Source organism: Leptopilina heterotoma, unplaced genomic scaffold (assembly GCF_015476425.1).
Source record: "Leptopilina heterotoma isolate Lh14 unplaced genomic scaffold, ASM1547642v1 Lhet_128, whole genome shotgun sequence".
Taxonomy (NCBI): Eukaryota; Metazoa; Arthropoda; class Insecta; order Hymenoptera; family Figitidae; genus Leptopilina; species Leptopilina heterotoma.
Window position 1 is genome coordinate 1,265,456 of NW_025110846.1, and position 14,617 is coordinate 1,280,072.

Consider the following 14,617-nt stretch of genomic DNA (forward strand, 5'->3'; position numbering starts at 1 on the left):
ATTTGGAATTATTAATTATTTAATTTGCAATTGCTAATCTGATAAATTTGCTAATTTGTAGGAATTATTATTTTATCTGATTTTACTAATTTGTAATTAATGTCTGATACATCTGTGAAAGTGTAATTTTTACCAAATTTTAACGAGATGAATTTTTTTTTTTTTTAATATGATATATGTGTCATATTTTATAGGAAAGAGCGTTTAGTATAATAGGTTTTATTCTTTATCTGAGAGCTAAAGTTTAAAACATCATTATGTACAATAGAACAAATTTCCGTCCAAGTGTGCCCAGATTAAACATTATTTTCGCAAGAAAAAAAAATAGAGTCAAAACAAAATTGTGTTAATCAGGTAAAAATGAAAATTATAAATTTCATAGACAAATTTTCTGTTTTACACAACTTGCAATAATGGCAATAATTTAGAAAATACTCTTTTACATTAAATAACTCATAGTGGATTTACTTTTTTGCCTGAATTGACAATTTAATATTAATCGTGCACAAAAATTAAATTAAATTAAATACTTTGATTGTTATCTGGGTACTTGTTATATATAGATATGTATGTATTAAGCATCATGCAAAGAGAATTATTTCTTATAAATAGGATTTATATATATGTATACATTTGCGAAATTATACACATTTTTTTTTAATTTTACATCGAACTTTTACAAAGTAAATACTCTTTGTATATTTGAATTGTATTTTCTTTTTGTACTGTTCTACTTTGAGAATCTCAAAAAAAAGAAGAAAAATAAATTTTTTACGATAAAATATTCAAATTGTATTTTTATTTCAAGACCTTAATTATTAAATTAATCAATTTATTAATTTGAAAAAAAACCTAATAGGAAATTAAAATATAATTCTTCCTTTATGAGAAAAAGCGAAAAAGGTAAAAGAGATTTATAGAAAAAATCCATTATAATAAATAAAAAAATAAAATAAAAAATGATTATATTTAAATATATTTTTCAAAGTTTTTAAAGAAAAAACTGATTATCGATAATAATTATCATTTATTTGATTACACCCATTGATTACATTCAAGTAAGTCCTACACATTAACAAAGGTACACTCATGTACGAACTTTATTAATAATTTGCAGTTCATAAACTTTGATTAAAATTAAAAATACTTAACGAATATCAGTACTTAAGGTATTGTGTGTATATATTTAATTAATAATTAAATAATTATAAAAAGTAATGCAAGAAAGTTGGCACCTAAATTGTACATGTGTATAATTTAATATACTTACATAATTATTTTGTTTATTTTTTTCTAAATAAATAAAAATAATGTAAAAAAAAATTATTTTTATATCGCTAGAAAGAGAGAGAGAGAGAGAGCAAAAAAACAGATATTTATAAATATCCATTTTTTCAAATCTTGTCAATGTGTCTCCATTTTTTTTTAATAATATAATAAGCGCTTTTTAGACTGGAATTAAATTTTTTTGGCACACGCGCTAAATTATTTTAAATAATGTGTCGTTTTGTAAATTGACATTTAAATGATACAGTGTTTAATAATAATAATATTTTGATATGCTAGTTTCAGGAAGACTTGGATATTTTTTCTAATTATACGTGTGAGCTCTTTACAGATGAGAAATTACTGCATATAGAATTTTTTTTTTAAACTTTTTTTTTTGCATAGAATAGATAATATATTGCGACTGATTTTTTTTAAGCCTTTTAGATTTTTTTATATATATATTATACTTAACAATTATTATTTTCAGCTTATGATGCTTTTCTTGACAACACGCTGTCTAAATCTTGTAAAACGATCGCTAAAAATAGTGATTGACATGAATTCGTGAACATTAACAGTTAATGACTAATATCAATAACTAGAATGTCTTTTTTTTAATAACAGACTTTTTTTTGGCGAAACGAGATATTATATATTAACGAGATTCATTTATGTTCTTGGCTCAACATTCAATAAATTGTCCTTTCGTTTATGAATTTCTATATTTTGAATTATAATATCCAATCAAAAGATTCAATTATAATATTCAATTACAGATTATTTTGAAAATTATTGAAAATTAATTACTAACATTTTTAATTATTAAAATTTTGTATCCTTCGATTTTAATGAATTCATTAAAAGAAATCTTAAGAGTAGATTCGCTTTTACATACAAAATTGGAAAAAATCGGAGAAAAAGTAAATTTTATTAAAATTAAAAAAATACAATTAGAGAAATATTTTCAAAGTGAAATTTTTCTGTTTTAGAAACAAAAAATACAGAAAGACTTTTCAATTTAATGAATGTATTGCAATTAATTGGCTATAAATATTATACAGATTTTAAATTTGTACACCTGATGACTTCGTTTTTATGAAAACGAAATTGTGTCATCGAGATGATCCAAGTATTTTTATAATGCGGTTGAAATATTCCCGATAAGTGTACCGTGTCCCTTGATAATATAATTATCCATTATATTAATAATTACTAATTATTCACTATATTAATAATCATTAATTATTTAATACTGTCAATAATTATTAATTATTCACTATATTAATAATCATTAATTATTTAATACGTCAATAAATATTAATTATTCACTATATCAATAATCATCAATCATTCAATACGTCAATAATTATTAAATATTGAAACATTATCATTTTCGAATAATGATAAGTATTTTTTAATTTATTTAAATTTATGTGAAATATTTTGAATATAGTTAACCCGCTTAATATTATAAATTTTGAAGCACTTCTCCAAAACAAAAAATGTAATATTATCGATTTATCGATATGTTGTCCAAACTCTCTTATATAAGCAACACACTTTTATAATTAAATGTTTCTCTCAGGTAACACTTTTTTCTCATTAATTAGAAATTTTCTTTTTTTTTCTTTTTGTTAATTTCTTGTTGTAAAATGCCCAGTGGTCCCCCTCCAGAGTCACTGCGCATAATATATTTCTTAATTTCTATTTCATAAATAGATTTTACTACTTTTCTATATTTAAAATTTTTTTTGGTTTTAATAATAATATATACTATATAATATTGTAGTTCTAATAATGGAGAATTCGATAACGACGAAGTCACAATGACTAAACAGCTCTTTGGAAAAAAAATTTTTTTTTTTTCTTTCTAAGATCTTGATGTGATTAATGATCTTATATAATTAATATTATAGTTTTTGGTTAACTGCTGTTGAACACCATCAGAGCTAGAGTACAAACACTGCTTTTCTAAGGCTAATAAGTATTCGCGTCAGACATTTTGACAATTTTTTAAATTAATTTCATTCTTTGAAATTGATTTTGCAAAATTTGTTTTCTTCTTTTTGAATTATTTTAATATTTGTATTTTTTAATAGAAATATCAATTCAATATTGTGAATCGCTTTTTTTTTAGATAATTATTTTGAAGTTTTCGCTATTTGGCTAATTAAATATGTTAATAGCTAATTAGCTAATTAGATAATTAAATATGCAATTAGCTAATTAGATAATTAAATATCCAAATACCTAATTAGATAATTAAATACGCTGATAATTACTAACAAATAATTAAATTCGATGACAAATTTTACACTCTTCTAATGATTAATTTTAAAAAATTGATCTCAAAACGTCTTTTCAAGAAACTTTTTCTTTTTGGAATGCAGAGAATATATTAGGCATATTTAATTAGACCTTTTGTTGACTATTTATAAATAGCCACTGATTGACAATATCAAAGGCGGTCTTTTATCGTTAAAAAATTAAATGCTTTTTTTTTTATAAATAATGTATATTTATCCATTGAAAATATTTTCGATCCGAAAATAATTCTCAATGGTAAAAATATAATATTGTAGATAAAATGAATTGTTTTCTTTTTTAAATCTTGAAGATAATGTAAAAAAGAAAATGGCTTAGACAATTTTTTGTTTAAATCCCTTCCCACCCTTTCATTCCCACTGGTGCTAAATTTACGATTTATATAACATTTTTGTTTGTGCGTCTGCTTTTTGTTGCGCAGCGGTTACTAGAATGATAGTTTAATTTTCATATAGAATTATATAAGAATAGTATTACGAAGAAATTTCTAACACATGTATATATAATATATTATGTATATATAATTATATTACATCTTTGGAAGAACTGTACACTCGGCACACTTTTTAGTCCGCAGCGTAAAAGCACCGACAAAAAAAATTTCCGCAGTTTTTCCTCTTTTTTAAAGTTTGGTTAATAAATTTCGTTTGTTTAAAGACAAAAAAAAAATTTTTTTTCCAAAAAGAAAATTTCCTCAACAGAAATTTCTATTTGAAAAATATTTTTTGTAAATTTGTCTTTTGTCGACCAAACCTTTTATTTCTAGTAGAAGTTCGTTAATTAATTTTAATAAAAATTTCTTTTACTACACAAAAAGAAAATTTTCAAATTCTCCAAATTTAATAAATAATTAATATTAGTTAATAATTATTAATAAAGGTGACAAAAACTTTAAGTTAAAAATTAAACTGAGTTAAAATATTTAAAAGTTAAAAAGTTAATGTTAAAGAAAAAGAAGAATTTTTCCAGAAGAAAAATCTTACAAAAGAAATAATTTCCAAGAATAAAAAACAATTCTTTATCATAAAATAGAAAAATTAATAAAGTAGAAAAGAATAGAAATTAAAAAAAAGAAATAAATTTTACTCTTTTTGTAAAACAGTGATAAGAGAGAATCCGTCCAAAAATAATAATTTATCAAATTTAAAATCAAACTTGACAATTTTGTTTGTCGGTGTGGGGATCGGAAATATCTTAAGATTACGTAAAATTATTGTCAATATATATCATTTACACAAAAGTGAAGATTTCTTTTTTTTTTTAAAATTACCATCGTTGCTCGAACATCGATTTGTGAACATATCAAAAAGTCTTTTTCCTTATTTGCTTGCGTGTCTTTGTTTTTTTCGCTACTATAGAAAAAAAATTATCCTCAGATAATTTGCAGCACTATCATTTTTAAAATATCATATGTTATATTCATTAAAAGTTGCTTTTTTTTCTTTTCCACATTTTGTATACGTAAAAGTGGTCAATATTCGATATGGTCGACTCGAATTTTTATCGAACAAGAAAGATTACGTTTCATATATTTGTATTAATATTATTTTTTTTTATAAAGTTCATCTATGTTTTCTTCTTTTTTTTAATAATTATAATAATAATAATACGTAATACTGATGTTTTTTATACGTATAATACTGATTTGAATTCGCATCAAATATACTATATCTCAATAATTTGATATCAATTTTTTAACAGATTTTCCTTTTTTTTTTTTTTTTTTGATAAAAAAGAATAAGTCAAAAATTTGTATATGTTTGTATATAGATATTTTTCTATAAAATGTTTCGTGAAACTTGTTTTTTCTTTGCCATTTGAAAACACGAGCTAGCAATTTTACTCTATTCATTTTTCTTTTCTATTCTTTTCCCTCGAAAATCTACGAATTTTCATAGGTAGGAAATTCTTTTTAAACGACAACAGTATGTATATATATATATAGTATCAGTAAATTCTACCATTGGAAGACTTTTAGAAGCAAATTAATAAAAAATTTGAAATATATCCATTACACGTACACTGTAAAAAGCTTATACAAATTCTACAAAAGTAGAATAAAAGATTTTTTGTTTCAAATTTTCATTTGGTGTTTCACTATTTAATATGTTTTCTTCTGTCTTTTTGTATTTTTGTGTATTTTCATTTTGTGACAATTGAAGATTTCTTTTTTATTTGTGAAAAACACGATTTTCGTGTTAAATATTTTTGTGTTTTCAGAAAAAACATTTGGAAAAAAATGTTTTTTGTTTTTTTAAAACAGTGTACGTTTATTTTTTCTGAACAAATGAACTTTTGTTTTCTCTTTTGTGTTCACGTGGCGTTCGATTAAAATGTCGACCTTAATGTCGACCTTAATGTAATGCAACAGGCAGCAAATATATATCGTTATAATCGTTATATATTATCGTTTTCCGTGCGAAATTCCGGCCGGCGGTTCGCAGTCACCTTATTATAATGGAACTTTTTAATGGTGACACACCTGACCATTAAGTCACGACCTTAATGACCTGATAAATAATTTTCTTTTTTTTTTATTCTTCATTTCATCTGATATGCTTTTTAAGCGTTTATAAGGGAGTCAATTCCACAGGAGCCTGACCCATTCTCGTCCTTAATGTTGCTACATCATCTTCTATTCGAACGAGCAGCCTTAATTTCTACAAATTTAATTTCAAGATAATTAATAAAAAAGAAATAATTATAAATTATTTTCTAAGAGGTAAAAAAATGCTTTTTTGATTGAAAAAAATTCTTACTGTTCGTGTATCTCCAGGGGTAGTTAGCCATGAATATAACATGTAACCTGGTATGCAAAGCATCGAGGACAATGCTGTGAACCAACCGAAACAATGCGACCACCATGGATACTCGTAATCAAGATATTTTATTGGTTTCCATTCGACCAAATTAAAGATGAACACACCCTGGAAAATTAAATATTATTAAATTTTAAACGAACGTTGCAATTTTCAGGGCATTTTTCATAAAGTACCGTCAATTTACTTGAAGTACGTAAAAGTTAATTTTTTTTAAAGTCTGTATTCCGTAGAGTCTGTAATTTAATTGAAAAATAAAAAAAAGTTCGTAAACTATACGATATAATTTGGAGAATTTTGGAGAAATTACAAATGATTGTAAAAATTCAATTATTTTCAAAAATAATAAAATTCTTCGAAAAAATTCAATTAAGGTCAAAATTTTTTACAAATTCCCGTAAAAATTTCAATCATCTTTAGAAATAATAAAATTCTACTAAAACAATTCAATTATTTAAAAAAAAATGTTGATAACATTCTACGCAAACATTTAATTATTTTCATACAGTAATAAAAATTTCACAACAATTCAGTTATTTCCAAATTTTTTTTATAAATTTCTTCGCAATAATTCAATTATTTTCATAAATAATATAAAATTTGTACAGGAAATCAAATATTTTTAAAAATAATAAAAGTTTCACAGGAATTTCATTATTTTAAAACACAATTTTCATAAAATTTTTCCATAAAAAATCAATTATTTAAAACGATTTTTCTAAAATTTTTTGCTGGAATTTAATTATTTAAAACAAAAATTAATAAAGTTCTTCGTAAGTATTCAATTAGTTTGGAAAATTTTAATAAATTTCGTTGCAAAAATTTAATTATTTTTAAAAATTTTAATAAAATTCTTCATATAAATTCAATTATTTTTAAAATATTAAGATAAAATTTCAATTATTTTCAAAAATTTTTCTCAATTCAATGATTTTCAATGTATATTATTTTAATAAAATTTGCCAAAAGAATTTAATTATTTAAAAAAATTTTAATATTCTACGCAAACATTTAATTACATATTTTCATAAATAATAAAAATTTTACGGGAATTCAATTATTTAAAAAAAATTAATATTCTTCATAAGAATTCAATTATTTCTATAAATAATAAAATTCTTAGGAATTCAATTACTTTCTAAAATTTTAATAAAATTCTTCAAAACCATTCAATTATTTTTACAAATAGTAAAATTCTCATCAAAAATTAAACTATTTTTATAAAATAATAACATTTTTCTTAGAAATTCAATTATTTTCGACACAATTTTAATAAAATTTCTCGAAAAGTTTCAAGTATTTTCATAATTAATAATTTTTTTCTTATGAATTTAATTATTTATAGAAGAATTTTCAAAATTAAAAAAAATTCTCGTCAAAATTTCAATTATCTTTAAAAATAATAAAATTCTTCTCCAAAATTCAATTATTTTTTAAAAATTTCAAGAAAATTCTCGTCAAAATTTAAATTATTTAAAAAAAATTTTAAGGAATTCAATGATTTTTAATATCTATTATTTTAATAAAATTTTCCAAAGAATTCAATTATTTAAAAAAAAATGTTAATAAAATTCTAAGCAAACATTTAATTATTTTCATAAATAATGAAAATTTCACAGGAATCCAATTATTCAATAAATTATTTAGTTTTTTCTATTAATAATTGAATTCTCGTATAGAATTTTCTAATAAAAATTGATTTAAAAATAAATTTTGGTTAAAATTTTAGATAATTGAATTTTAAAAGCATGAAAGCCTGAATTTTTAGAAATAATTGAATTTTGAAAAGGTTTTAAACTAAAATCTATAAAAATTTAAATTTTTCATACTTATAGCTAACAATTCTTTTGAATTATTTGTTTTGAAAAAGTTTATTTGAATATTTTTTAAAAATTATTTCAAGTTTTGATTTTCGAAATATACATTTTAATTGAAGAATTTATGAATAATCAAAATTTCATAAAATTCAATTGTAAACAAATAGATTTAAAAATTCTCAAAGAACTTTTTTGAAAATTATTAAAAATAATAATTGATTAAAAAAAGAATTTTAGTGAAAAATTCTAGAAAATGATAATTGAATTTAAATGATGAAAATAATTTTGAAAAAGTTACAGGAACAATATGTTTAAAATATAAAAATAATGATTTTATCACATGAAGATCGATATCTTCATGTTTTATAAGAAAAAATTTAATTTATAGTTTTAAGTAAAATGTTCTCTTATTTGACTTGGAATCGGAATTTTATTCTCTAAATTTTATTTACTATGATTTTTTTAAAATTTGTTTTGATTTTTTCCTCTGGAAGATTACAAAAAAAAAAAATCAAGAGACTAGAGATATAATTCACAGTCGACTAAACAATGCGTTTTTATGAATGTTTTTGTAAAAAGCTTGAATACTCGAGTTGGAAGCTTGTGTAATAAATTTTATCCGATCCGATGCCCAGGGCAAAAAAAAGAGATGGAAATGCGGGTCGTATTTATTTCAATCGATTGATTCATCTCTTTTAAACCCTGGTACTAATGGTTTCATTAAAACGATTGTCCGAAAAAATGGACAATTCCCATTTGTACGAGAAATATTTTCGATGCGCTTAAATTTATTTTTTTCGTAGGTACTATTTCCTTTATTTCTTTCATTCATTTATTTTCATGTATTTTTTTCATTTATTTATTTTTTTTTATTTACTCTTCATTTCTTTTTATTTTTTTTTATTTTTTTATCTCTTTTATTTATTTATTTTTCATCTCTTCTATTTTTAATTTCTCTTATTTATTTTTTAACGAATCAAAAAACAAAAATGGAAAAATCGATCGAAATTTACTTTTATTTATTTTTTAACGAATTAAAGAACAAAAATGGAAAAATTGGTCGAAATTTACTTTTATTTATTTATTTTTTTAACGAATTAAAAAGAAAAATTGAAAAATCGACCGAAAGTTAATACTCACAATGCAAATAAGCGGTGTGGTCACTGTCCAACAGAATTTCCACCAAATAAGAGGATAGTATCCAATCATGTCACGTAAGCCGTCGTAGAATCGATTCACGCCAAATGCCCAACTAATGGCAATGCACTCGAAGAAGATGAGGAACAATAAACAAAAGCCAGACACTGCATAGGAGTCCAATATTTGGAAGACGTACATCCCGCCTTGTGAGATGCAGGAGAGACCGACCACATACGACATAACGCAGACCAATGCTATAAATATTTCTTTCCGTGGTCGAAGGAGCTTGGGCCATTCATCAACCTGAGGAAATAAAATTTTTTTTGCTTTTATTTTTACGTCACAATTTATGAGAATTTATTCATTAAATAACCAATGAAAATTTATCCATTTTCCCCACAATACTCTCTCTCTCTCTCTCATAGACACAAAAGTAGGATCATAAAAATTCTCAATCAGAATATAAAATCAGATGGGAAAATCTTACGATCCTGAATTCAAAATGGAAACAATATATGTAATTGAAACTTTAAATTACATTTTTTATTCGTCAATAAAATTGTAAATTTTTTTTCGTATGAAAGCAATTTACTGATTTTAAAGCGATGTACCGCAAGGAGATATAATTAATCGATGGCTGTGCATACAATGAATTCTTCACATTCTTCATTAAATTGATTAAATTTTTCAGATTTCAATCTAGTTTAGAAGATATTAAATGTGATAAAATGTATTTTAAGAAATTTGTGATACTTACAACTCAAGAATTTAAGATTTAGTCTAACAATTATTCTTTTTAGAAGAAATACAAATATTTCACATTTTTTCCAAATTGACATTCGATTGCTTGAAAATGTTTTCAATTATTATTATTATATTTATGAATAATAAAATACATGTTCCGGTAATTTGTTCGCAGTATGATTTTTTGTTTCTTAACTTTTTTATTTTTTCTTTTCAAATATTTTCAATTTTAAAATTAATGTTTTGAAAATCATCGAATTATTGCAAAGAATTTTATCAAAAATTTTGATAAAATAGAATACCTTCAAAGAATTTTATTATTTAGGAAAATAACTAAATTCTCGCGAAGAATTTTGTTAAAATTCTTGAAAATTCTACTTAAAATTTTGAAAATAATAGAATCTTTTGGTAAAAAATTTAAAATTATCTAAAATTATCAAAAATTCGAAAAACCGATTTTCTTAAAATTCAACATTTTCCCTTCTCTTTTGTGTCATTTAGCTTCATTATTTTTGTGCTTTTCAAAAACACTTTACTTATTTAAAAATCTCCACCCTCTGGTAAAAAATCTAAAATTATTTAAAATTATCAAAAATTCGAAAACCCGAATTTCCTAAAATTCAACATTTTCTCTTCTCTTTTGTGTCATTTAGCTTCATTATTTTTGTGCTTTTCAAAAACACTTTACTTATTTAAAAATCTCCACCCTCTGGTAAAAAATCTAAAATTATTTAAAATTATCAAAAATTCGAAAACCCGAATTTCTTAAAATTCAACATTTTCTCTTCTCTTTTGTGTCATTTAGCTTCATTATTTTTGTGCTTTTCAAAAACACTTTACTTATTTAAAAATCTCCACCCTCTGGTAAAAAATCTAAAATTATTTAAAATTATCAAAAATTCGAAAAACCGAATTTCTTAAAATTCAACATTTTCTCTTCTCTTTTGTGTCATTTAGCTTCATTATTTTTGTGCTTTTCAAAAACACTTTACTTATTTAAAAATCTCCACCCTCTGGTAAAAAATCTAAAATTATTTAAAATTATCAAAAATTCGAAAAACCGAATTTCTTAAAATTCAACATTTTCTCTTCTCTTTTGTGTCATTTAGCTTCATTATTTTTGTGCTTTTCAAAAACACTTTACTTATTTAAAAATCTCCACCCTCTGGTAAAAAATCTAAAATTATTTAAAATTATCAAAAATTCGAAAACCCGAATTTCTTAAAATTCAACATTTTTTCTTCTCTTTTGTGTCATTTAGCTTCATTATTTTTGTGCTTTTCAAAAACACTTTACTTATTTAAAAATCTCCACCCTCTGGTAAAAAATCTAAAATTATTTAAAATTATCAAAAATTCGAAAACCCGAATTTCTTAAAATTCAACATTTTTTCTTCTCTTTTGTGGCATTTAGCTTCATTATTTTTGTGCTTTTCAAAAACACTTTACTTATTTAATAGTCTCCATCCTTTGGTAAAAAATTTAAAATTATCTAAAATTCGAAAAACCGATTTTCTTAAAATTCAACATTTTCTCTTCTCTTTTGTGTCATTTAGCTTCATTATTTTTGTGCTTTTCAAAAACACTTTACTTATTTAATAGTCTCCATCCTTTGGTAAAAAATTTAAAATTATCTAAAATTATCAAAAATTCGAAAAACCGAATTTCTTAAAATTCAACATTTTCTCTTCTCTTTTATTTCATTTAGCTTCATTATTTTTGTGCTCTTCAAAAACACTTTACTTATTTAAAAATCTCCACCCTCTGGTAAAAAATTTAAAATTATCTAAAATTATCAAAAATTCGAAAAACCGAATTTCTTAAAATTCAACATAGAAACAAAAATAATAAAAATCTTCTAAATTTTGTTTAATTAAAAAATATTTTCATTCACATACATTTTAATTTTTGTATAAATTTTTCGAGATTTCTCTGGCTTTTATTAAATTCTCTCACATTCCCCGATTTTTCCATGACTTTTCCCTGACTTTCCTAACTTCCCTGATCGTTATACACCTTGATTGAAAGTAATTTAATTTTCATATAGAATTTTTTAAAAAATATATTGAGAATAATTGAATTATTTTTAGAAAGTTCTTGCTGAAATTGAATTTTATGGAAATTTTTGAAAATAATTCAATTCTTTCGTGTAATTTTATTCAAATTGGACTAAAAATAATTTAATTCCTACAAAGAATTTTAGTATTTATAAAAATAGTTGAATTGTTTCAAAGAATATATTAAAATTTTAGGAAATAATTGAAATTTATGAAAATATTTTAAAATATTTGAATTCATCCGAGGAATTCAATTCAAATTTGTTTTGAAAATAATTGAATTCCTGCAAAGAATTTTACTATTTATAAAATTAATTGAATTTTTGCGATGAATTTTACTATTTATAAAAATAATTGAATTTTTTCGAATGATTTATTAAAATTTTAGAAAAATGATGATTTTTTTCGAAATATGTGTTAAAACTTTTTTAAAAAATTGAATTCTTCCGAAATTTTATTAAAGTTTTTGAAAATATGAAATGTAATAATTAATTTTGTACTTAATAAGTGAATTTTTTAAATTTCGATTATGAAATTATTTAAAAAGTTTATATTTGAAAATAAAAAATTTTCTAATTTGCATAACAATAATAAATTGAATATCACGTAACATTTGCTAGTTACTATTAATATTTCTTTAATTTTTCCAAAATGTTTTAAATTCACGATGAATCATTTGAAAATTATAGTACAAATATTATTTCTCCCTCTTAATAATTTGTCTAAATTTATCTGAATCATTAATTTAAAAAACCAGTAAATTTAACAGCTGAATAACTGAAATTTTATCACTTTATCAGAGAATATTAACTACAATTTATAAATTTGTTTCGCATTTATTCGTCAGAATTCATCTCACGAATCACGATCAGCATTTATTATCAAAGGCTATTCTCATCCCCATCATCGTCACCATTCTCATTAGTCATCAGTATTCACTCTCTTCAAATTAATCAATAAACCAAAATCGTTCAGTTTTAGTTAATTTCTATAGTTTTAATTCGAATTTTAGTTACTTTATTGTTCTAACTTCAATTATTTTTTATTCTACTTTTAATTATAGTTATTTCATTATTCCAATTTCAATTTTAGTTATTTCACTATTTTCATTTCAATTACAGTTATTTTACTGTTTCAATTTTAATGATTTCAGTATTTTACTTTCAATTTTAGTTATTCTTTCACTATTCCAATAGTATTTTTTTACATTCTCAGCACAAGAGAAGATATTATTTTAGATAGTGTAAATATAATATTTCTACAAAAAAAAAAATTTTTTTTTTCTATACAAGAGAGAGAGAGAGAGAGAGAGAGAGAGAGCGAGGGAGACAAAAAAATTGATGAAAAAAATAAATAGAAGAATAGATAAAGTCTCACCATAGCAGTGATAAATCCCTCCATGGTACAAAATTGTGAGTCGAGCCCTATCAGTAGGAGCATAAAGAAAAATAAACACGACCATAGTGGCGCCCATGGAAGTTGAAGCACTGCGGAAGGATAGGCGAGAAAGGCCAATCCTGGACCGGATGCTGCCACCTCGGCCACTGGTCTTCCTTGTTCATGTGCCATAAAACCAACAACAGAGAAAATAACAAAGCCAGCGAACATGCTCGTTGACGAGTTCACTGCACACACGATAAGAGCGTCTTTGTATACATTGTTGTTGAACTTGTTATAACTACCCAAGGCCACCAGAGTCCCCAGTCCAAGACCATAGGAAAAGAAAATCTGGGTTACAGCATCTATCCACACCTGTAAAAAAAAATTGGAAATCATTTTTTTACTCCTTGCAATACAAATTTAATGAAATTTAAATTATTTTATTTTTATTACTATCTATTTGTAAAATGCACTCATTCTCTAATTTTTACAATTCCTTCTCTAATTTATTTCGCTAATATGTAATTTTCTTCTCCGCTTTTTTTCCGATGGTAATTTAATCCTAATTTTTATTATTTTTAATTAGATATTTTTCTCTCTGCAATTTTTTCGCTACCAATTTAATACAATTTTTATTCTTATTTTTAATTATTAATTCTCCCTGCAATTTTTTCGTTATCTATTTAATACAATTTCAGAATTGCCATAAAAATTTAGTTTTGTTTTTCCCTGATTTCCAGACAAAATTTGGACTTTTTCCCTGACCCTAAATTAATAATTTATATTCCAAGAATATTCTTACTGTAAGTTCTCCAAATTATTATAAATTTAAACTAAAATTCTTTTTTAAAAACAATTGTTTTTAATTCCATTATACGAAATTCCAATTATTCGTAAATTGTTCAATTAAATAAAGGTATATTATAGAAAATAAAAACTTCAAATAATTTTCAAAAAAATCAATTACACAATGAAAAATTCAGATTTTCAGAGATTTTAATTAGAAACCTTTTACAAAATTCAATTATTTCTAAAAGATCATGCGTTTAATATTCAATTATTATCTA

The 14,617-nt window shown here is 22.9% G+C and overlaps 1 protein-coding gene across 2 annotated transcripts in view; it reads right to left on the reverse strand.

Moving 5' to 3' along the window:
- Positions 1-4,617: 4,617 nt before the first annotated feature.
- Positions 4,618-14,617, reverse strand: part of LOC122512814 (sodium- and chloride-dependent GABA transporter 1) — a 32,196-nt gene continuing 22,196 nt past the window's right edge. For both annotated transcript variants that reach the window (XM_043628891.1, XM_043628892.1), the window contains exons 6-9: positions 13,548-13,922; positions 9,371-9,673; positions 6,354-6,521; positions 4,618-6,254 (exon numbers count right to left, since the gene is read on the reverse strand). In XM_043628891.1, the coding sequence (XP_043484826.1) occupies positions 6,165-6,254; positions 6,354-6,521; positions 9,371-9,673; positions 13,548-13,922 (936 nt within the window). In that variant the 3' untranslated portion in view covers positions 4,618-6,164. The remainder of the gene's footprint in view (positions 6,255-6,353; positions 6,522-9,370; positions 9,674-13,547; positions 13,923-14,617) is intronic.